Below are 24954 nucleotides of genomic sequence, written 5' to 3' on the forward strand. Positions count from 1 at the left end.
AGCAAACACCAGTTTCCTTGGGAGGGAAAAAGCAATTCCAAAAATTCCAGAAAGAACCAATGGCTACACTTCAACAAGAGCCCCGCCACCCCCTTGCACCTAAGGAAGGGGTTACAAGGGAGTGAGGAAAATGACATTATGTGAGTACAGTTGAAACAATAACACACACACAGATAACCCAGTGCAGGAAATAATACAACTTCCCCCCCTTGTTTTGATTTGCATTTTACTTTTATTTATTTTTGCTTTAATAATGCATATTCTGTTCACGCAAAAGGTGCAAAGGACAGGAAGCAGGGGTTTAACTTGGCTGATGAAAAATCAAGCAGGGGTGACATTTCTAGTTTCATGAACAACCTAAAACTAGGAGAACTTAAAAGTCGCCACAGAGTACACCCAACTTCACAGCTGTCTCCTCTTAGGACCTTTGGCTAGGGGAGAGAAGCTTTGAAGACAGTGGCCTCTAGTGGACTCTGATAAGTGGCTAAAAATATTTTTTTTTGAATCATGGTAGCTGCATCACAAAAGTTCCAATCAAGAGGGTGGTAAAAAGAAGGCACAGATCATTGCAAATACCGATTTTCTCTTTCTCTTTTTGTAAATATACCATCACATATAAGCTAAAGTTGATCTCAGGGTGGAGGAAGGGTTGCTGGCAGGAAAAGGGACGGCTTGGATCTAAAATTGCATATGTAATAGACTCCTAGAGGGGACACAAAGCGAGGCAGCTTTCTGCCTGCAGCAAAAGAAAGGGACGCTCGCTCCGGACTATGTGTAATACAAATACTGGGGGAATCTGTGACAAAACACGATTAAAAAATCATAAAATTATAAAGCTTGTAAACGAATAATCTGAAATTACATTTTATTAATGGAAAATATCATCAAAATAGTACCACTATGGACTAAACTGCCTGAGTTTTCATTTCGCATTAGATCTCATAGTAAAAAAGCCTTTAGCACAATTTGCTCTGTTTAAGTCACAACCAGTGCCAGACCCAGGACTATACCATGGGGAAGAGTCTCCTCTTGGATGGAATTTGTGTTGTGCTATCAAGACTTTTGTGCTAATCTTTCAAACAGGGAAATAGTGAGGCAAATCTTTAATCTTTTGGCACAAAGTTATTTTGGCTGGGGCGGAAAATTTGAGTCTTGGACTCAGGATGAATAATGCGACATTTCATTGATCAAGTATTCATTTTGATTGAAGAGCTTTCTTTATGTCATTAACTTCCATCTATAAAGAAAAAAAAAGAACAACACAATGATAATGAATTGGCTGGTTTCGAGAGAGGCTGAAAAATAATCAACCTGGTTGATGGAAAGAAAATCTTACAGGCAAAACGGGTAAAATGACATCTGAAGGAAGAGTTGATAATGATTCCAGAAATGCCTAAATGTAAAGAACAGGCACACAGGTGCAACGTGCTAGGAAATGGTGGGTGTTTTCACTCTTAGGCTACCAGCATCCAAAATTTGCCAAAAGCAACAATAGTTGGTATCTTGACCAGAGAGCAGTGCAGGCTGTCTTGACACATGGGACCGCCTGGCAGTGCTGGAAGGCAGCTGTGGTTGGGCCAGAGGGGTGTCTGTCAGCATCCCCCAAAGTGAGGACAAGCAGTAACCTATCCTTTCTTTGAGCAGTATGGGTCCTAACCACCACCAAGAGCACCAACTGGATGAAAGCTGTAAGTCTTGCTTTGGCCATTTGGTAATGGCTGAATTAGATCAGAGGCTAGCAGGCACAGGGCTCTAATACCCTGGCAGGACTGACACAGCCAACACGGAGAAATAAAAAGATGAAGAGCAAATGCCAACTGTGGGCAGCTGTGGTCCTGGGAGTCCCAAGAACTGCATGACAGCAGCCAGCTGGCAGTGGGGTCTCCCCGGCGCCATATCCTCTGGCAGTTACTACAATGAGGCCTCTGGAAACCAGAGGGAGCTTTTCACAGAGGAAATGTCTCAGGTAAATTCCAAGTGAGAAACCCAATTGGTGACACATGTACTAATGTCCCCCTTCCCCAAAACTTCCTGGGCCCCAGGAAAGGATGTGAAGGGAGCCTATGAAATTTTAAGAAAATTGCCACAGGAAGCATGCCTAAATCTGCAGAGAAAACAATCACTTAGTTTCAAAATAAAGCCCTGATGCTGCCCCCCATGCCCAGCTGAGCCTCTCATGAGGCAGCAGGGCCCCAAGGGACCCACCTGCAGTCGAAGCCGGATTTTCTTCTCTTCATCCAACTCTGACAGCAACTGCTTAATCTCTCGTCTGAAAAGCAAACAACAATGAAATGAAACAAAAGCCCAGACTTCCCCATTAAGAGAAATGAAGCATCTCATCACTACAAAATCCATCTGACCCTTTTACAAAAAAAGAAAAAAGAATGTGAACAGAACATGGTTTTCTTTGCATCGCTATTGCTTAAAATTTGTCAGAGACAGAAAGGCTTGCCAATATTTCTGGGCTCCCAAAATATGTAGCTATCCAACAGTAGGTCTGAAGTGACCTTTGAGATTCCTCAGTCCAAGCTTCTCCTAAGAGAAGATGGGGAAACTGAGGCCTAGAGAGGTGACCAACTTACTGAATGACTAGACCACAGGTATCCAGGCTCACATCCTGTTGTCCTCCCTCGTAGTCATCTTGACTGGAAACTAACTATCCCTGTATTATAGAATCAGTGGTTTTTAAATATACTTACATGATTTTCATTATAGACATTTTGACCACTCCATATACATTTCCTTCATTTTCTCAGAATTTTAAATTAATAAAAGGCTACTAGTATGTATTCTTGGATTCTCACGAAATCCTACACCTGTATCTGAAAACTCAGAGGTAGAATAACTGAACTGATGATATGGTAGTCATGTCACAGAGAAAGTAGAGGACACACAGTCTAATGCCCTTTCCAACCTTAAATGATGAAGTGAAACAAAACTATTCATCTTACAAACTCAGGGTTTTATACTTAGGACACTGCAACCATCCCAACTGCTCAGGGAGCTGTACTCCATTTCAGGGTAGGAAGCGCTCCATTCTACATGTGCATGTTTACAAACTGGATCGGAAAATAGAAAAGCAAGGACTGCAGAAACAGCACAACAAATAAGGTAGACGTTGTATTACACTTGCTCACTTCGGATGAGCACCAATGATGATCCCTAGACTTGGGCCAGTGTCCCAACAGTGTTGTCAACGTGCTGGGTTCTCTGACATTCACCAGTGTGATTTGTTACTGTACAGGCAGAATGACGAGATATTGCGGGTTTAGTCCTAGACTACCACAATACAGCAAATAGTGCAATAAAGTGAGTTGTAACCTTTTTGTTGGTGGAGGGTCTGGCTTTCAATCTGTAAAAAATGCAGTATCTGTGATGCTCCATACAGCAAGGCACAATACAGTGAGGCATGCCTGTATATTTATTCAAGTACATGCTCTGCACCACTGTCTCAGTGGGCACTAGTTAGGGCTTAGGAAGGATGTAAAAGGTGGGGTCCTAAGCAAACAGCAAGAGTCTGGGAAAGCAATGGCAGGCAAAGCCTCAAGTGGTCCAGGTCGGGGGAGTTAGCTGGGGAAGGAGGTGTAAAGACAGTCACTAAGTCTTGCACTAGTAAAATAGGCCATTAGTCTACAAGGAAGAAGGAAGACGGGGAAGTTATGGAGGAGAGCCAGGGCAGAGAGGAGGGGAGAACCAGCACGTTTGAGGAGGAGTGAAGTCAGCGCAGACTTGAGCTGAAGGCTGAAGAAAAGGTGACACCAAGAGCTAAGGAGACTGATAGGAACCCAGTGCCCTGGGCATAAACGCCAGGCTGAGGAAGACCCCAAAAGGCAGGCCTGGGAGAGGGGCCACTGTGACATGTGGATTCAAGATGTTGGCTGGGGAAAGATAATTCTGGCCAACTATGGCCAGGCTTCACAGTGGAGAGATGAATACGGGGCAGAGCAGGCCCAAAGCACTGGAGATCTTGCGCTCAGACGCAGGCAATTTTAGATATTCAAGAAGGTTCCAGGCACCTTTCAGAGGACCTCATGGGCTGAAGCCCTGGATTCAGGCTGGTCTGACCCAATGATGGTTCTGTTCAAAAGGTCATGAGCCAGTACTCTGGGATGTACTGGGGTGGGGGGGTCACTGTCTAGGCAGAGGGCTAATGTTACCTGGACATAGATGGGGCCTTTGGGTATGCAAACCTGTAATGTGCAGAGCTGGATAGGAGCTGGGGACTTTTAGGAGGTAAGGGCAGCGTGGCTGGCCCTGAGAGACCCTCTCTAGTTGCATCCTGCCTATCTGCACAGTTATCTGACGGGCCCCTTCCAGGTAGGGGGCAAATCCTGTCCGAGTGGACCAGAACTGGAACAGAACCACAATGCTCAAAGTGAGTTCCATGGACCACTCATCCTAGAATGCTCCTGAAAAAAAGAATTCTGTGATTAAGTACACTTCGGAAACAATGCATATGCTACCCTCTCTATCTTCCCAATATATAGCAGAGGCTCTGAGAAGTCCTTCAGAGAAGAAATTAACTTTATTTAATCCAACTATTCCCCAAAGTACCTGGCTGCAGAACACTTCAGGGCTCTCCAGCGCTGTACAGGAGGCAGGTGCTGGGGTGATTCCATGAGGGTATAACTGAGTTTTCAACCCCATCTCCTGCCACCAGCCCAGGCAATTCCCTATCCAGGAGACCAGGTGCCAGGGATGTGCTGGCCCACTGCCCCCAGGGCTTTTGTGTGTCCATGAACTTGCCCATGCTGTTCCCTTTGCTGGAGTGCTCTGCTCTTGGCAAGCCTGTATCACCTTTCAAAATATTACTCAGGAAACACTTCCTTCAGATGCCTCTCCCCCATCAACTCCACTCCCCAAAGAAAGAACTGATTCCCAAACTAGCTCAATTTACTCAGATAAGTACCTCCTGACTTCTAACCCTCTGATCACTTTTGTCACTGCATATGGCATCCTGGGTAATATACATGCCGGCTAGTTATTTTCACTTTCAGATCTTTCTCCCCATCAAAGTGCTCCTTGAGGAAGAGGGACATAGAGAGAGCATGGGGGTATGTGGGCATGCACAGAGAGAGCTTCAAGTTGCATGGGGAGAATATCTTGCTGAGTGTGAAGTCTTGGGTTTAAAGATTCCCTATGTCTTTTCATATATGGCAGCCCCTAAATGCAAGCCAATTACTGCACTGGGCAGCTAGCTGAAGAAATTGCAATTTTTCTGATGCTAGAGGAAAAGCTGGCTGTTGGGTTGATTAAGAAGTGGCTCATGTGCATCCTGGCCAAGTAGCTCAGTTGGTTGGGCTGTCATCCCATAAACTAAAGGTCACAGGTTTAATCCCTGGTCTGGGCACATATGAGAGGCAATCAATTGATGTTTCTCTCTCTCTCTCTCCCTCTCTCTCCCTCTCTCTCTCTCTCTCTCTCTCTCTCTCTCTCCCCTCCCCTGACCCCGTTTCTAAAATCAATAAAGACATATCCTCTGGTAAGAATAAAAAAAAGTGGCACATGTGCATATCGTATTTTATGGGCATTTAAAGATCTTTCCTTTCAGCGACCTGCTGAGTACATCATTCCTTATAACCACCTCCTCCTGGTAGGCCCCTCAGCAGGCCCAGTTACACAGGGAGCTGAGCTCAGTGAAGCCTCTTGGGTTCACACCCACTGCCACACAGTGCTGCCACCAACACAGGGAGGCTGGCCCACCTTCCAGGGCAGGCTGGGACCCGGACTCACAGACTGGGCCCTGGCCCAGGTGAGAGTGACCCAGAGGCAGATGAAGAAGGGACCTAGACACTCACTTCTGCTGGTCCTTCATGGTCTCAATGATGCTCCTCAGCTCTCGGACCTGTGTCCTTAGCTCCTCCAGGGCAGCCTGGCTGCTGGCCACAGGCTCCATCTTTGGTTTTACTTCCGTGCCGAATAGAGATGGGGAGTTGGCCCTGTGTCCAGCTGTTCCCAAAGAGGACGACAGGGGGGCAGGTGCTGCCGAGGACAGAGTGGCTGGCCCACCACTGCCACCTGTAGCCATGGTCCCCGGCTTAGGTGGCAGGGGTGCTTTGTTGTCAGACACCTGTAATGAGAGAGGGCACAGAGGCCTCAGGCTATGGATTCATGTTCAGCAACACCCACCCACATCGCTGCCATATAGCGTCCCACCTCCCTCCATATGCTGCTCACTCATTGTTTTACCCACAAGCCCCTAAGCGCCACCCCCTTGAAGTGCTTTCCCCTGTATGTTTTACATGTGACCACCTTTCTGGCCAGGTACTTCCTGTCTGTGTAATGTACACGCCCGGAGTCCCACCTACTTGTTAGGTTCTGAGAACTCACACTGAGCGAAACATTTTCTTGGCCGTCGAGAAGCTCAGAACCCAGTGAGGTATACACCGACAGAGCAACCAACCCCCTGAAGATGAGGGGGAAGTCCACACCCTGGCAGGGAAGTACAGAGAGCCTAGCGGGCAGAGCCAACAATTGAAACAGCGAGTTGGGCCAGAGAAATGGCCAGAGGAACAGAGAGCCATGGGGGTGAATAGCACAGAATTAGAAGAGAAGGTGCCCAATGATGGAAGCTGGGGACTTTCCACATTGAAGAGGCGGGGTGGGAAGGGAAAGCCCTTGAGGATGACGACGGAGTGGTGAGAGAGGGGACAAAGGCAGACAGGAAGAGGAGCCTGGGTTATGAATGTCCCCTACAGGAATTTCCAGAAGGAAGAAAATGGTTGGATAAGTGGGTCCAGGGTGTTGACAGGAAAACTGGGGGGGCCCACTTGAGGGAGACTGAAACCTAAGGCAGTCAGCGCCTCACTGAGAGATGAGGGGTGCGGCATGGAGGTTTAGAACTCTTTCCAGAAACTTGGTGGAGGAAGGAAGGTGGGAGAAAGAGAAGATTCCTGGAGAAGCCTCAGGAGGAGACAGGATCAAATAAGGGTTTTCTTCACTCTTAAAGATGGGGGAGACCCTGAGCTGGGTGATATAATGAAGGAAAGAGCCCAAGGGGGCCAGGGTGAAGACAGAAGAGACAGGTGGAGGAGGCCGGAAGGCGAAGGGTCCTGAGGAGACCAAGAGAGCATATGGTGTGGAGCAGTCATTGGGCACGTGGCAGGGAAGGCGGCAGCAAGGGAAGGTAAGATGCAGGCAGGTGGGGAGGACAGGACTTTGGAAGGTGAGGGGGTGAGTGACAGGCACAAGTCAAGGCCGGTGGGGAAGCTGAGCCATGCAGCCGGAACTCCCTGTAGCAGCAGGCACCCAGGGCGGGAGCCAAGGAGGGAATTGGCTGGCACGGTGAGGAGGCAGAGTCTGGAGTCAGACTGTGCTGGAGGGAGAGACTGGGCAAAGGAAGCCAGAGGCAGATGGGCCAGCATTCCCAGACTGTCTGCTTGCCTTTTCTCTGCCAAGTTCCCATTGAGGAAAAGCGCTTTCTGCTGCCAGAGATAGCAATCAGCTATCCCATGCTTATTGTTCGTAGGAGTTATAGTAAGAGGGAAGAGGGACTGACATTTATGGAGCACTGGTCACATGCCGGATGTCGGCTAGACAATTGAAACAAGGACCAGTTGGCACACACACATTTGACCGAGCAGGAAATGAAGGCTTAGGGACATGGTTGAGGAATTCCCCAAATTTCACAGCTAATAACTGGCAGAGCTGGGATTCAATCCTCTCCCCCATCAGCTGGACCCTCAAGCCCAGTACCGTGACCATGGCTGTCCGAGTATGAAAATTCACTCTCTCGTTTTTATTTTCTTTGCTTCTTTCCTATTCCTGAGTTCACACTTTTTCAAATTTCCCATCCTGCATCCTCACGTACCTCCCCCAACCCACCAATGCCCTCATACTGACTGACTTGCAGACATTTCTTGAATGAAATTCTGAGCATTTCCTACATGACCTGCTCTGCAGGCCCATTTCAGCTAACAAGTACTTTTTAAAATCCTCACAGAATAGAGGCTACCATATACCTTCACCAAATTAGTCCAAGTGGAATTTCTAGAAGCAATAAACAACATGACATGACAGCTGCAGGGAAGTGAAGTAAGCTAATGGGATAGAACTGTGAAAATCAAAACCGTGAAGAGCCACTGCCCACCAGTAGGTGGCACTGTAGAAACACCCTAAGGATGTCTGAGAGGTCAGTGAGAACACAACTATTCGTGCTTACCTGTGGCCACACAAAAACAAAACCAAAACCCCCCAAACGGGTCTAAATCCAATTTCTGCAAATGAAATCCATTTGTAAAGGAAGAGTACTTCAGTTTTATGAAAAATTAATTTCTCTGTTTTTATGGGATTATAGTTTTGCTTACTATATCAGTTGTCAAAGAAAATCTACATGTGTAAAATTTTAAATCTATGAGAGGGAAAATCCCACATAACCTTTGATTTCTTTGTGTTAATTCCTGCTTCAAGTGCCTTTAAAAATGACTATGGTTTTCTACTTTTAGACAGAAAGTAGTTCTCAAGCATTTATAGAAAATAATTTCAATTGGCTCTGTTCTCTTAGCATAAACTTCAAAATCTTGGTTCACACTCACAGGACAAGCAGAAAACGCAATCACTAAACAATGTTTTCTTTGCTTCTCATAAGCCACTAACTTCAAATAGCTATACAACGTCCTGGGCATGCAATGAAATAAAAATGCTTTTAGACTATCAATTTATCCTAATAAATAAATAAATAAATCCAAATCCTCTTTTAAGAGACCACCATTACTCATTCAAATGCATGAGCTGCCAACCACAGTTTGTGACACCACCAGTTTTGAACATAAAAGTCAAGATCTGTGGGCAGAGGGCACAGCATTTAATACAGTGAGTGTATTCTTTCTAGACACCTCTAGGCTTTTTAAGTTGTCTTGGTTCTTGAAATGGTGATGGTGTGTGACAGTGTTTGTGTATATGTGGTCGATGGTATGAGGATGAGATCAAACCACAAGAGAAAACATGGGAAATCATCAATCGAACTTGTATGCCAGGCATTCTGCCCAGTTTTGGAGAGTTTGTAACATGCCTTGGGAATTTTGATTACTGAAGTCATCACTGTCACTAAAGAATGACAAAAACTTGCATGGTCTGCTGCAATGGACTGAATGTCTGTGTCCTCCCAAAATTCCTATGTGGAAATACTAACCTATTTTGATGGTATTTGGAGGTGAGGCTGATGGGAGGTGATTAGGTCACTCGGGGGGAGCCCTTTATGAATGGGACTAGTGTCCTATACAAGGGACCCCAGAAAGCTCTCGCACTCTCTTTCTGCCATGTGAGGACACAGTGAGAAGCTGGCAGTCTGCAACCCAGAAGAGAGCCCTCACCAGAACCTGGTGGTGCTGGCACACTGATTGCAGACTTCCAGCCTCCAGAAATGTGAGATACTGTTAATAAGCCACCCACTCTATGGCACTTTGTTATAGCAGACTGGACTGGCTAAGACATCTACTTATCCTTGTTTGGGTCATAGCTCATCAGAGCATACATGAAAAGGCAGGGATCCCGTGCTGTAGGGACACCCTCACCGTGGCTGATCACTCACTTGGGATATGGTAACAGTCTTTGAAGTTTTCTTTGACGCGTCCACTCCTCTGTGTGCAAGCGAAACGTGTTCCTCTTTATCTTCTTCGGGACTTGGGGAGTCAAAGATATCAGGGCTTGAAAGGGAAGACTGGATAAAGCCAAAAGAAAATGCTTTTGTCAGAATTACACCTTAGCTGATGTAGCTTTTGTTAGTATAATGTTGTGTGCTTTTCAAAGCACTTGACACTTGTGTTTTGTTTGTCTCCTCATTATAACCGTATGAGGCAGAAAGTGTGCTATTATCTGTGCACTAGAGATAGCGGCAGAACTGGGACTAAGAAGCCAGATTTCCTACACCAGGGACCTTTCTATGGGGTCTTTCAGGTGATGCCCATGGGTCATTTCACCCATGCAAGCATCCATCATCCAACTTTTCCTGTTCCCTTCATCCCTCAAAGTAGCAAATGTTTACATCCCTCATTTACAGAGGGATGTAAACATTTGCTACTGTGTGCCAAGCACTGAGCTTGGTACTGAACTTAATGGTGACATGCCAGACACAGTCCCTGCTCTCACAGGCCTGACAGTCCAGTAGGGAAGGACACACAGGTTGAGAGGAGGCTGCCTCTAACGTGCGCCTCCTCCATTCCTTGATCCCTTTCCGGAACCACCAAATGGGCACAGTGAAGTGCCTAAAAGGACTTCTCCAAGAGGGAACCGTTTCCAAGGGGAACGGCAAGGGCTCACCAGGCCTGCAGTCTGGTGACCAAAGTTTCTAGAGCCACAGAGCACAGCAAGCTCACACCTAATTCGCTACCTGCTGCTCAATCTCTGCTGTCATTGCCACGGGCACTCAACATCCAGTTTGGATTCTATCTTTGCCAAGGTCTATTTACAGAATGGTAGCATCTTTTGGTAAAATATGGAGATAACACCCCCACCTTTCTTGCCTCATTGTGAAAATCAGAAAGCTAGATGACTGTGAACCAATTCATTGGAATTCACTTGGTCATAAATGATTATTGTGCTAGAATTTTTCTAGTTTGTAAAGGACAAAGCAAAAACAGATAAGAGTTCCTGTGGCAAGGAAACTTTTTGAGGGAACACTCTACCAGAGATTGCTTTGGATGACCTCATATTCAGCGCCACCTCTATGTTTTGTACCCCTGTAGTGGGGAAACAGTCCCATATAGAACCCCCACTTGATGCCACTGTAGAAAAACTCCACGTACAAATACTGTCTGCTTGCCTCTGTGTATCTACTTAATAAGGTGGAAACCTAATACATTTAGGAAATTTGTAGGCAAAGTTTTAAAATTAAAAGGTCTTATTAGTTAATCTTTATTTAATCTGAAAATCCCATTACTTAGAATATCCCCCCAACCAAGCTTTCTTCTTACTCTAAGATTAATTGCTTAACCACCTTGCAATGCCCAAATCTTTTCACTTTCAGATTCTATTTAAAAAGCCATTTCCCTCCTATACAACCTATGGTTCATGACCTGTCAATCAAAGTTTTCTCTTTGAGTTTTATAAACACAGCTAGCTCAAACTAGGGTGAGAGGCCCCAGGTTGGACAGTCATAACTGGTGCATTTCCTCAGTCTTTCCTTCCAATGGCCTTTTAGGAGTATATCCATGTCCACTAATCCCATTTTGCAATGAGAAACCTACAGGCGCTAACCGGAAGAGTAAACATGAATCAATGTACGTGATGGATAGCAATGAATGGAAGAGGGCACAGTAATTCTACTTGTTTAAAGCGCACATGTATCCTATTGTTTTAAGACCACGAATAAAGTTTTTCCGTATAAAATGCCAAACTTTGAGTCACTGTGCCATAAGCTTCCTGTGGGCAGGGACCGTGTACATCACATTCCCAGTTGCAGCCTTGGCATCAGGCACAGAACTGAGCCCACAGGAGATAGATACCTATAAATATTTGCTGGATGAACAAATGTGTAGTCTAAAAGAAGAGCAAAGATAAGACGCCTTTATCTGGTCCCCCCAAATATATACAAACTCTCAGACATGGGATGTATGAACCAAGGGTGGGGTGGTAGATGGTAGTTTGCATTTTTCTGTATTTAATCCTGGATGCCTCAAGGCCCTCTAGATCTTATAAAGTAGGAAAGAATTTGGAGGGAAAAATGATGAAGGACTTAGAGAGAAGCTATGGGAGGTAGGATTAAAAATTTAAACACAGAGATACCAAGAAACAATGAAATAGTTTGGGTGTCTGTGAGGTGTGTTAGGGAGGGTGTGAACAGGTGACAGGGAAAGGGGGAAAGGAGGAGGTACTGACACAGTACTCTCCATAAGAGGGGAAAAGTAAGCCGCTATTCCAAGACTTTCTTCACAAAAGGTGTCAACACAGAATTAGGTTTGTTTCATACAAGATGGAAAAAAAGGATGACTCAAACCACATTTCCAGACTCAGGAATATGAGAGGAGAGGTTCAAAGAAGTGGCCTTTTCCTTCTAAATGATGACTGTTGAGGTGGGGTCAGTGACGAGGTGAAAGGAGAAAGTGTCCTGGGAAACCTTCAAAAGGTTAACTCCTTGGTGTATCCAGATGAAGGTCATAAGGCCATAGACCTGCATTCCTAGCAAGGGCAAGGCGATGTCATAGAGAGAGACAGATTGATAGAGATAAAATAGGCGCAAATACACTGCTTGCAGAAACAGCAAGATCTTTCTACAATGGCATTCACACTTCAGTGTTTATAATGAAGAATTGGAAACAACATAAATGTTCAATGATGGTGCACTGGCTGGATAAACTATCTTTTCTTGAAAACTTAGAATACTAGGCAGCCAATTAGTGTGATATTATTGACTAGGTGTAATGATTGGAGAGAAAGGTGAACAATATAAGAGGAAAAAGCAAGGTCCAAACAATACATATTAAGTGACCCCATTGTGGAAGAAACAATTTTACACATAGAAATAGAATTTTAAATACAATCCAAGGATATAGCAAGAGGCTAACATTTCTTAGGTCTGGGGAGCAGGATTACAAGTAATTTTCTTCTTTATGCATTTCACTGTTAAAATTTGGCACTATAATGTGTTACAGGTTTCCAATGAGAAAAAGGTTATTCAAAACAACCCAAACAAAAAACCTCTACGGGTTACCCAGAATATTCTAACTGCTTTCTCCAACATGACCAGGTGCCTCGTGCATTTAAAAACAATCTCCTAAAGGTCAGCATGGGAGAAAGGTTTCTCACTGCCAAGCACTGTCTAGTGGCAGAGCTTTCCTTAGTAGTTTTATTTTGTTTATAGACCAAACCAGCCACACTCTCCTTTTCCACCATTAAACGTGACTTTTTTTTTCTTACCAATTTCATTTCAGGTTCGAATGAGAATCAGTCTGGAAGGAGAGAATAAGTGCAAACAGGAGTGCCCACCTGGCTGGCAGACACACATGAACAAATAGAAATACCACTTGATTCTGGAAGACTCTCAAATCATTTTTTGGGCAGCAGTGTATCTCATGACTTTTCTTTCCTGTTTGTCCTCAAAACAGCAACATGTAGACGAGTCTTTAACTTCAACCTCTTATCTTTCTTGCGTTGAGCTGTAGAGAATTGAGGCGACACTTACGGATGTCAGGGACTGGGACGGAGGCCGCCGCCCTGTGGCTTTTGGTCTGCTTGTGGTTGGGTGACTGAGTTTCTCAGTAGATGATACCACGGAGTCAAAACCTTCTAGGTCTAAAACGGAAGTAAAATAGATTTTTAAGAGCAAAATTAGGAATGAGTAAAAGGTTCTCATAACATGTCAGAAGCATCTCTTTTCCTTAACAATCATCCTTTATGCCTGGATTACATTTCATCATTTATGGAGGCTGTCTACATCCCTTGCTCATCCAATAAACACGATCCGGATAGAATGAAGAATAATTTCCACCTCAGTATATAACAAGCTAACATGGAAGAGAAAGATGACTCTTCTTCCCTTCTTCCACACCTGTATTCATAAATCTTGAAAAGCTACAGAAAAAGTAGATGAGGAATTCTCGTTTTTTCCACAAGTTCAAGTTCATTTTGGTAGTAACACACTGGTGCAGGCTCATCACAAAAAAAGTTATCAGTTATCATGAGGTACAACATCCTTAGACAAGGGAGTGCTGGCTGTTGATCCCAAATGACAAGAAAGGGCAGTCTCCTCCTCTGGCTGTACCGCAGTACTCTGCCCATCAGCTCTCACCCTAACGTTAGACCATAAACTCCCTGGGGATGGAGAGCAAGCTTCTACTTATCCAGATAACTCACAGAGCCTGCCACCATTCTCTTTCCAGAGGCATCACTCAACGAAGGCATTGTCTTCTTCAGTCATCAGTCTGCTCCTTCATTCATGCCATTATGATTGAGCAACTACTCTGTGCCACACACACACACACACACACACACACACACTCAATACCAAGACTACACCAGTGAGTATGGTGGACACAAGCCTGCCCTCAGAGACCTCACATCTCTGTGACTGATGTTTCAGATGAATGTATTGTAGAATCATTCAGCCAGACTGATACTCTGCCTGATGTGACTAGGAGGAAGGCCTCTTCCTTGACTTTGCCACCATCTTCCACAAATGATCAGAACAAGTGACTACCTGGATCTACAGAGTTTGGGAGATTTACAAATGAAGTGTAGATGCGTATGAGATGCACAATGGAAAGGCTGGCAGAAAGGAGGGCCAACCCGGAGACCTATTATTGCTTGTGACTAGGGCAACACCATCTTTTTCTGACAAGTACACTGTGTTTCATATGCTATGTGTTCCCAAACCTTTCTCCATTCTCCCTTTAGCGTAGCCTCAGTTTTGTTTCAGGACAACATGCCCAGCCTGTGATTGCTCCGGATGTGGACATATAGGCCAATTTGGGTCACTGAGAAATAAAGGGAAGTCTATGAGAGCCTCTTGGAAAGAGATTACCTCTCTGGCTAGCGAGTGCCAAGTGAGCGGAAGGCCATTTGCATTGCTGCCCATTCTTATTCCCTGTTTCGGGATGCTGTAAATGGTCAGGATGTCTAGAGCTGTGGCAGCTGTCTTATGACCATGAGGGGAGTCTGGCCAATGCTCTTGGAGATCTTGAGCATGGCAGAGCAGAAAAATGGAAAGATCATGGGTGACCAATGAGCTACCCACCAACCCTGGAATAATCTAATGCCCAGACTTCATGCCATGTGAAGTTCATAACCCTCTGCTATTTCAGCCAATTTTAATCCAATATTCTTTATTTGCAGCTGAACACACCTAATCCCTATCTGCAAATCTGCTGGCCCAGGACAGAAAAGATAAAAATTATGTGTGTTTTTATCCCTCCTTATTTTAGTGAGAGCCCTTTCGTTGATAGTCATTATAAGTGGTCTGGCTGTGTGATGGCTTTATTCTATTAATAACCAGGTAGGTGTTGCCTGGAAATTATTTCCTTCAGTGGAATATACAAAACCAAGTACAAGTCACACTGATCAGGACAAACCATTACATTACACCTGGGATTATAGGAACTGACTTTATTCTAGAACCTGGCGAAGGAATAATTAGTCAATGAACTCATTTTATAAGGGCAAAACAGGTATAACCAAAGACTAATTATCTGCAAACACAGCACAGAGAAAAATATTGGTGGTGCTCAGAGGCCAAAGTGGGAGCCAATCAGCACCTAGCACCAGATGGAGGCCATTAAAGGGACCCACCTCACAAGCCTGCTCAGCAGGGTCCAGGGATGGGCTAAGATCCCCACCGCTAGGTGAATCTCTCCAGAGCCAGTTCACTGCCCTGACCCTCTCAGGGGCCTTCCCTTTTAAAACATCTTATTTTCCTAAATTCCCCATTACACACTTGGATTGATGCCAAAGCTACCATCTGACATTAACATCCTCCCAATTAATTAAAGCCACTTTTTCTCTGATTACAAAAGTAATACATGCTCAGTGTGTCATTTAAAAAAACCATACAATTGTGACAATGAAAGAAAGTCAATTATAATTTTATCACACTAGTACAACCACCATTAGCATTTGGGTATATTACCCTCCAGCCCTCCAGGCTTTTTCTATAAATAGTCTAATTCCCACTATATGTAGTACTGCATTCTGTTTCTTTCATTATCATAATATGCTACAACTCTAAAATGTTTTCATAAACATTGATTGTTGTATAATCTTCTACTGCACTGCAATTCATGATTTATTGACTCAACCCCCTATTCACTTCCCCCTCCAATTTTTTACTATAGATAAGTATCCACCAATATCTTTGCATGCACTCTGCATACAATGGGTTTAGCAGGTTCTCTATGCAAGGGGTCCTCGGCATCTGGGTCACAGACCGGTACCGGTCTGGGCCTATTAGGAATCAGCTGTATAGCAGGAGGTGAGTTTAAATGCAATGCGCTTGAATCATCCCCAAACCATACTCCCTGACCTCTGGTCTGTGGGAAAATTGTCTTCCACAACACTGGTCGCTGGTGCCAAAAAGGTTGGGGACTGCTGCTCTATGCAGTTCCCAAACATGGAGCAGGAAATAAGGCCCAGAACAGGGAGGCTTGCTCAGGGAGGGGGGTTGGTTGTGCAGGATGGGGGGCATGAAGAGGGCAGAGGAAGTCTGGGAGAAATGAGAGAGGGCATGAAACTGAGGAGCAGATGCTTAGCCAGCAGCCGGGGAGGAGGTAGAGGACGGGACATTAGTGGTTCCAGCAAACAAGGCGCTGTGAAGGGCCTTGGCTGTATGCTACCAGGAGCTGAGAGGGGCCATCTCTATCATGGCTCTGTCCAGGAAATGGAAGCAAGCTCTGGAGGCAAAACCTAGAGCAGAGTGAAGTGATTACAGCAGTCGATCAAAGTGGTGACTGAAGGCTTGGGTGATTGGTGACAGGTCAGAAACACTGCAGCTGAAGTGAGAAGGAGGCCTGCCAGGGGACCCAGAAATCACAATGGGGTGGGAGAGGGCTGTGGGGAGCAGGTAGCATGGCTGCAGGCCCCTTGGGATGGACTCAGTATATCCTCTGCTGTGCAGGGACAGACAAGTTCATGTCTAGGAAACATCTGCTAGACTCTAGGGAGGACTCCATCTTTGCTCCTCACCCACCCTCCTGAAATAATTAAGTCCCCCTAGGAGTTGAAGGTTTGATGGTGTGTGAGATGGTGGTCTGTCTTAAATCACACTTTCAAAATGACTCAGAGGTGGGTGTCTGTTTCCCGCACTTAGACTGTGAGCCCCAGGAGAGCAGGAACTCATCTTTGAGCTCTCAATGTCTAGCACATTCCTGGGAAAACGTGCTTAATATTCTGCAAGTGAAGGAACAAGCGAACTGAACAAGTCAACAAATGAATGAACTAATCTCCAGAAGAAACTCTGATTCCAGGAGTGCAGCTTACGGAGTTGACCACTAGTGGGGCATGAGGCGGCAGCTCAGGGTGAAGGCAGCATTCTGTGCCACGGCTGCAGAGCCAGCTTGGCTGGCCCATTTCATTTTCCTGGCAGAGGTCTGCACTGAAAAGACCCGCACACGCTGAAGCCTGGCTACACTTAGCCAGTGTCTCCACAACAGAGGGCCAAGAAGACTGCCTCATCTGTCACTCAAGAGGGTCAGAGTCCTGCAGGGGGAACGGCTCTTCACTTCTTCCTGCATATTCAGCTCTGTTTAGCTGCCTTCAGTTTCAGCTTATAAAAAGCACTTTTTTTTTGAAACAACAACTAGACCCAACTGCTAGAAAAAAAAAAGACACACCAAGTATGAGGTCACTTGCTAAAAAGGGAACCTCAGACCATGAACTGCAGGGTACTTGTGATTTCTGACAGTGAAGGGGAAAACTCTTCAGTACTGTAACCTAAGGCTTTCATGGCTGTGGCCATGGTAGCTGAGATTAAGGCAGAATTTCCATGACTAACCTATTGTGGTGCGAAGAAAATGGCCCAATTTTCATGGTGGTTTTGAAATGAATCAGGCTGAAACTTGATAGGAGCTTTCTCAGCCTGGCTGGGAATTTTTCCTCTTAATAAAAAAAAAAAATAGTTTTAATGCCCATGAGCCAATTCAAAACTATTGAACTGGCAAATGATGGGTATTTTTTAAAAGTCAGTTTCATAAAGAGGAGAGGTTCTTGGCTTTGTGATACTTGGAAGACGAGCCCTCTGCAGACGTACGGGGATAATTCACGCTGGACACAGAGTCAGCTTGGAAAGGCCTCTGACTCTTCATGCCACATGGAATGGCCCATTTTCCATGAAGTGCAGTCACACCCTATTTAGTTCAATTAGAAAATGTGGGCTCATTTTCCACAGATGGGAGGGATGACACCAGTGACCACAGGTGACCTAAAGCACATCCACGGAAAACACAAGGGAGAAAGAGTCAAAAGTCTCAGATAAGCCAGCTGTCACCACAGGAACTATTTGTCAGCTCTTAAATGGCTGTTTATTCCTTGTGGCTCACTGCTCTGGATTCGAGAAAGAGCCCTGGAATGGAAGTTTCTTCAGTTGAAGCCTGTCAACATCACTGCCTCCCAGTGCCTCTGGAAGCCATTCCTGCTCCGGCATGCCCCTTTCAAGGATCCCTAAAGTGGTGGGACTTCTCGCCTGGAACTGCTGCAACAGAGTCCTCACTCCAGGGCCCATACCACTCCACGGGCTGCCAGCAGACATGTTAAAGTACAGATCGGAGCACGTCCCTTAGCTGCTTAAAGTTCTTCCCAAGTTCCCATGAAAGCCCAGAGCCTCTGCAGGGCCAAGGTGCTCTTGGTATGGCCGGTGCCCACCTCTCTCTGTCCCTCAGGACACTTCCTTCCCTCCCTTCTCCTGGGGCCATCAAGGCCTGGGTTGGGCAACTGGGACCTTTCCCAATAAGTGAGACTGCACCCTAAAGGCTTGCTTGAGTGCTCCCCTAGTAACTTGTCACTCTAATCTCAGCCTTTAGCACCCTGAATGGACACTCCTTGTTGACTTACCTATCTCCTGCATGAGCCAGGGAAAACACTGTGGTTATTATCTTTGCTTGTCCCAGGCCTAACGTCATTCCTGGCTTGAAGTGAATGTTCAATAAATAATTATCAAATAAATGAACAAACAACCATTCTGGGCTTCAGTTTTTTCACCAGGAAAAAAGAGAATTCTCTGAGTTACCAGCTTTGGGGGGTTATTCTTTTGTAAATGAGACATTATGTGAAAACTCAAGTCACACAGGTAGAATTTTGTTTTCATACATCATTGATGGAGTTGTGGGATTTGGGAACAGAGATCTAAGAGTAAAGCTAAATCTTAATTTAAAAAAAAAGCATACCTTTAAAAAAATTAAGACTTAACATGTGAAAACCCTAAACCCACAGGGTTATAGGGAGGAAATCTCACCCTGCACATAAATCACGTGACTAGCATGGAACATCTGTGCAGACTACAGAGTTGGGCCCATTGTTGGGGTCAGATGAACACCTGCATTAGCTGAGTCACCAACTGAAAAATTCTCATTCAAGTGATGAGCAGCTTCTGCAGGAAAATAAGCCCTCCAAAATGTGTAAGGATATAGCAGATTAGCTGTTGAGTTTTCATTTGCAATCCAGGTGTGATGTTTGCCAGATACAAGCTGCTGAGAGAAATAGTTCTGAGCTACTGTTCAGCCACCCTATGTTCCTTGCTTCACACATACTTGCTCATGTAACCCTCCCCCAAAACCCATGCCCCGTAGGTGCTGCCCTATTCCATTAAGGGGGACAGGGAAGGTCAGAGGTTAGACCTCATGCTCAAGGTCACAACCAGGAGATGACAGGGCCCACATTCAGATTCATGTCCGTGGAGTTCTTTCCACTACAGAGTGTTGGACAGACAGCAGGAACACTTGACCTTACTTCTCGTTCAACCGATGGTGAATTCCGAGACTTGTTTCTATATCAAGAACAAGAAAAGATACTAGGAAAGGTAATTTTCTTTGGTGAAGAGACCACTGATGCTCTGATAACAAACTACCTTTTCCTATTTTATTCAAATGTGTTTTGAAAGGACTGAAAAAAAAAAGGCTGGCTTTTTTAAAGGAAATCTCTGATAAGAAATGGAAGGGGAGTAGGGGGGAGAAAACTACTTGAACAATGATTAAAATAAAATTAAAAAAAAAGAAATGGAAGGAGTTAGGCAAGTTAACCAAGACTGATTTGCTATTTAGTACAAAGTAATGTTTACAGGGAAACTTAAGGTGCTGGGATTTCATGGGAATTTGGGAAGAACTTGAAGCAGTGAAGCAACATCCTCAGATCTGCCCTTTAATATCCTGGTGGCAGCCTGTGCAGTAGTATAGGACTTAGAGTAAGGATTCTATTACAGAATAAGAGAGGGAGATAAGGAATTTATGTGCTCATCCACTTCATCAAACACTTATTAAGTATCTACTGCATGCCAGGCATATAGTAATAGCTTCAAGAATGAAAGTAATCACTCTAAATCCACACTATCCATTCAAACCTGCTGTGATGATCAGAACCTGCTATAGGTACACTATCCAATATGGTAGCCACTAAGTGTGATTATTAAATTTAAATAATCACTTGTGGCTAGTGGCAACAAAGATCTCTCTCACAACCCTACATCATGGTATTTCTTCTCATCCATGCTCAGTCCATTCACTGAATGCATATTTACTGAGTGAGAACTATGAGCCTGTCTCTGCACTAGCCATGGGGGGATACAGGGCTGGACAAAATAGCCATGGTCCTTGCCCCATGGAGCTTCCAGCCCTTTCTCTCCCCCTCTCTCTCTCTCCCCCCCCCACACACACACAATTACAAATTCTGCTAGCTACTATGAAAGAAAGGTAAAAAGATTAAATTAACAATGATAGCATGGGGGCCTAAGTTAGATCAGCAGAAGGGGGCATGCATCTTCCTGAAGTTTAGCATTGAGGAGAGGTAGAATGCTTCACATGGATGGTTAATAAGCCATGTGAATGGGGGAAAAGCAACTTTTCACATTGTCACGCCTTTAACAACTGCGCACCACAAGCTCAAATTTGCTATACAAAAGAATCTAATAAATAATGTATTTTTATTGGAAGTAGTAGTTATGCTATTATTCACAGGAATGTAAATTGCATGACCTTTTTGAGATGCCATTTGGCAATACCTACTGCAAAAGATAAAGGTGTACACCTTCAGATATTCCACTTCTACAAATTAACCCATAGAAATATTTATGTAACTGCAGAATGATATATTTATAAGGCCAGTGGTTTTGACTGTTTTGCCAGTATACCTTCTAAAATAATTTTGAAAACCCAGGTACCCCCCTCACACATCTTAGGTAGACATCTAAAATTTTGTAAAAGTTTTAGTCACAAATTATATAATTTTCTAAAATCAAAACATTGTTATCTTAAAACATAACTATGATGTTGCTCTCTTAAATACATTCAATATTACAGCAATGTAACAACCACCATCACCCATTTTTAAAGATCATGAATAACCTTTTAACAGTTGAAAATTCTGCATCATTTCTTTCCCCTCCTTGAATTCATATTCCATCATACTTCCACTGCTGAATTTTAGTCTAATTTAGTATATTGTTGTCCTTTGTTAATCATCATCATTTTATGATATACAATGCATATCAATAGAAATTTATGATTTTTTATTTCCTAAAATCATAAGACTCTTAAGTGTAAAAGTTATTTTTTCTTCTGGATTGGTTATCATTATAATTATTATTAGTATATAAATGATCAAAACATATGTATTCACACATACCACACATTTTGATAATAATTTATAAGCATAAAAAGGTAGAATTTTATTGGGTTCCTCCACCCCAGATATTTCATGCACATTAGATGACTATTACTTAGCACAAGAATGACATGGGTTGGCATCAATCTATTCCTATTTTTCATTTTACAGCTTGGAAGTGCCAAGAAACTTTGTTCACATAAATAGAAGATGGAAATGGAAAGAATTTTGTCACAATGTCACTCAATTCTTTGAACTCCTTTCAACTTATATACCAAAACTCAAGACAGTAGTCCAACATCACCAAGAACTATTTTTAACAATCTATCAATGAACAACTCAGTAGGGATCTTCTTCAGTTTTGCTGGAAGCAAAGAATTAGAAACCAACTGATTGTAAAGGGAATTTTTTTGTCCAGTCAATAGAGTCACTCAGCTTCTCAATTCCAACACCATTCTTAGAACTGTCTTTTAGTTTACACCAGGGATTTTTATATCCCTAGACTGGGCAAGAGATTGGTTGTGCTATATAAAGTGGGAGAGGGCAATTGGGGAAAGGGGAGTAGGAAAAAGGAAAAGCAGTGTGATACCAGAGCTCTCAGTACATAAGTGTGAAGAAAGAGCACACAAGCAGATGAGCACTATTTGTGGTCTGAGAAGTTTCTGTGACCCCAAGGTATAGGTAGCCTGGTTTATAGATCCCTGCCCTAGTCTGCTCTTCACACCATTATTCCTAGAGAATTGATCATGGCATAATCACACAATGGAATATTATGTAGCCTTTAAAGGTATAAGGTTGACCTATGTGACTTATGTGGAAAGATGTTAAGCATACGTTATTTAATACAAAAAACAACAATGGGGCAGAAGTGTGTGTATAACATGGTCATAAAAAAAATCTATCCATCCATCCAATCATAGAAAGTTTTCTAAAAGTATCTACAGCAAATTAATAGTGATTATCTAAGGGAGAGGCTGTACCTTCTAACTTTCTGTGTTCTTTTACTTTTTTAAAGCAAGCACCTACTCTCTTTGTAATTGGGGGAGTGGGAGAAACTCTTCAAAATAAAGACACAACTGAGTAGATTGTGTATGAGATTACTGGTTTCAGATGCAGCTACGAAATTACTGGTTTCAGACACACATGCCCTAGCCAGTGTGGCTCAGTTGGTTAGAGTGTCATCCCATGAACCGAGGGGTCACCAGTTCGATTCCCACTCAGGGCACATACCTAGGTTGTGGGTTCAGTCCCAGTTGGGGCACGGACAAGAGGCAACTAATCATTACATTGATGTTTCTCTCCCGCTCTCCCTCCCTCTCTGTAAAATTAATAAGCATGTCCCCCAGTGAGATAGAAAAAAAGAAATCTATCTGATTTCTAGCTGATTTATGTTATGTGTTCAAAAACTTTCCTAATTTCCAATAACAGTAGTCATGGTAAGAAGAACGGTCGATGGCTGGTGCTTCTGTCTGAGCTGCAGCTATACCAACTACCAGGCTGACAGCACCTGTTTTGTCAGCTGTATCACATCATTATGTCTCAATTTAACAACAACCCTCTAAGGTAGTGGGCATTACTAGCCCTGCCATCTGAGAGATGAAAGTGAATGTCAGAGTCACTCATCCTAGGGCTTGCAGAGCTAGTATTCAAACCCAAGTGTGCCTATCTAAGAACCCACGGCTTACCCAGTATACCACACCTTTTCCTCGGCGGCCTGTGGGATTATCTTGCCTCTCTATAAGGGTTTGCTCAAGGAACTCAAATTTACTTAGGATGGCAAACATCCTACCCTTTAACATTTCTCTGTAAAAAAAAACAAACTGGGCGAAAAAATCATAACAAGTTTTTTCAAGGTGAATTAATAATTTTTAAACTTTATAAACATTTATGCCATAACTATTATACCCATACTTGTTAATAACTAAGGCTTGCATATGGCCAGCATGTGTTTTATAAGCGAACATTTTTAGGGCAAAGAAAGCCTAGATAAGACCTTAGAAAGGGCCAAATGATCAATTCTAGGTTAAAAGGACGAACACAACTAAAGGAATTGAGGGAAAGAGACAGAAGAATAAGCTATTTCATCTAAAAGAGGATTCAGAGAGAGAGAGCAGTTTTCTCATCATCCAGACAATTCAGCTAAAAGACACAGATTCAGAGAAACAAGGCTGCGAGGTTGACCTGGGCCCCTTTGATCATTTTATCCAAGCCCCTGGTTTAAAGATAAAAAAACAAAGCTGAAAGAGGTGCAAGGCCATGCCCTACGTGCCACCAGACTGAGGGCCAATTTCCTTTTAGGGAATAAGGCACACAGGACTTCCCATGTTAGTCAACAGCACTCTACTTAGACAAAGGAGGAGCAGCCTGACACTTAGAAAATTGTAATGCATGTGTGAAACAACAACCTCCTAATATCCACAATTACACAGAAGCCAAAATGTATACTGAGTATAAAACCTGAGGAGGTATTGCCTGGCTGAAGTCCAGTACCCATTTCACCGCCTTGGGAGGGACTGGCGCCTCCCAACATGTTAGAAGGGCTTGTGGGCCTCATCCTCAAGCCCAGGGTAAAGGCAGAGGATCGAGGTACAAAGTATTTAAAGGGCCCTTAAAATCTGACATTCCAGGCCCTGGCTGGTGTAGCTCAGTGGATTGAGCGCGGGCTGGGAACCAAAGTGTCCCAGGTTCGATTCCCAGCCAGGGTACATTCCTGGGTTGCAGGCCATAACCCCCAGCAACTGCACATTGATGATTCTCTCTCTCTCCCTCTCCCTCTCTCTCTCTCTGCCCCCCCCCCGCCTCCCTTCCCTCTCTAGAAATAAATAAATAAAATCTTAAAAAAAAAAATCTGACATTCCAGCCATCCCCACCTCCCTCGCTGGGGTTGGTGGTGGGGGGAGTAGTGGGAGGAAAATATAGACAACTGTACTTGAACAACAACAACAAAACATCTGACGTTCTAGAAGTGATTTTTAAAAATCACAAGCAACTGTATGTCTATACAAAATTAATCTAACTGTACATTTCTGGGTGGTGAGAGATCTGCCAGAGCTTCAATACCCACCTCTGTCTGGAGCCTTTTGTTTGCACCCCGCCCCACCCCCAACATTTCCTCTCTCCCCGCACCCTCCTATCTGCAGACAAGCACCAAACCTGTGGTTTTCAAATGCCACCTGAAGAACTGGTGTGTGCCCATGACAAGCTTATCGCCAGTCAGAAAGAGGAAAAGAAGGCCAACATCGTGAGTCTCCCAGTAAACTAAATGTGTTCAAGTTTTAAACTTGGACATTATACCCTTCCGCCAGGTGACGGCATTTGTTGTTTAAATGCATTTAATGAGTGAAATAAAAATCAGCACTCCCTCACATTAAAAGCGTATTTTGTTTGGTAAATGAATCTGTGAAATTCCAGAGACTATGAACAACCTCAGGGAGAGATGACTCAGGCCTGGGGAGGTAGAGTGCATCACTATAGGTCACCTCAAAGCTAAATAAAGAGGTTTCCTCTGGCTCTTGTTCCTGGCTCCCTGTTCCCTTACCCCTCATCCTTAGGTTGTCACCACCAGAGCTAATAACATTCTGATGGGTTCCACCAACCTCACTCCTCAAGTGCTCATCACTTTTCTTATTTACTGAGTCAAAGGTGGCAACAGTCTGAGAGGGCCAAGGCCTCTAGACTAGGCCCTAACAAGAGCCTATGGCTAGAGAAGAGGTTTGATAACTC

The 24954-nt window shown here is 44.1% G+C and overlaps 1 protein-coding gene across 8 annotated transcripts in view; it reads right to left on the bottom strand.

The window, feature by feature from the left end:
- Positions 1–212: 212 nt before the first annotated feature.
- The window catches only part of SH3KBP1 (SH3 domain containing kinase binding protein 1), a 317351-nt gene continuing 292609 nt past the window's right edge, over positions 213–24954 (bottom strand). For 5 of the 8 annotated variants that reach the window (XM_028522514.2, XM_036016568.1, XM_036016570.1 and 2 more), the window contains 5 exons: positions 13118–13227; positions 9530–9658; positions 5799–6070; positions 2206–2269; positions 213–1237 (listed from right to left, as the gene is read on the bottom strand). In XM_028522514.2, the coding sequence (XP_028378315.1) occupies positions 1196–1237; positions 2206–2269; positions 5799–6070; positions 9530–9658; positions 13118–13227 (617 nt within the window). In that variant the 3' untranslated portion in view covers positions 213–1195. The remainder of the gene's footprint in view (positions 1238–2205; positions 2270–5798; positions 6071–9529; positions 9659–13117; positions 13228–24954) is intronic. The other 3 variants (XM_036016569.1, XM_036016572.1, XM_036016573.1) reach the window with 1 other exon arrangement.

The sequence above is a fragment of the Phyllostomus discolor genome, chromosome X, assembly GCF_004126475.2.
Source record: "Phyllostomus discolor isolate MPI-MPIP mPhyDis1 chromosome X, mPhyDis1.pri.v3, whole genome shotgun sequence".
In the NCBI taxonomy this organism is placed as follows: Eukaryota; Metazoa; Chordata; class Mammalia; order Chiroptera; family Phyllostomidae; genus Phyllostomus; species Phyllostomus discolor.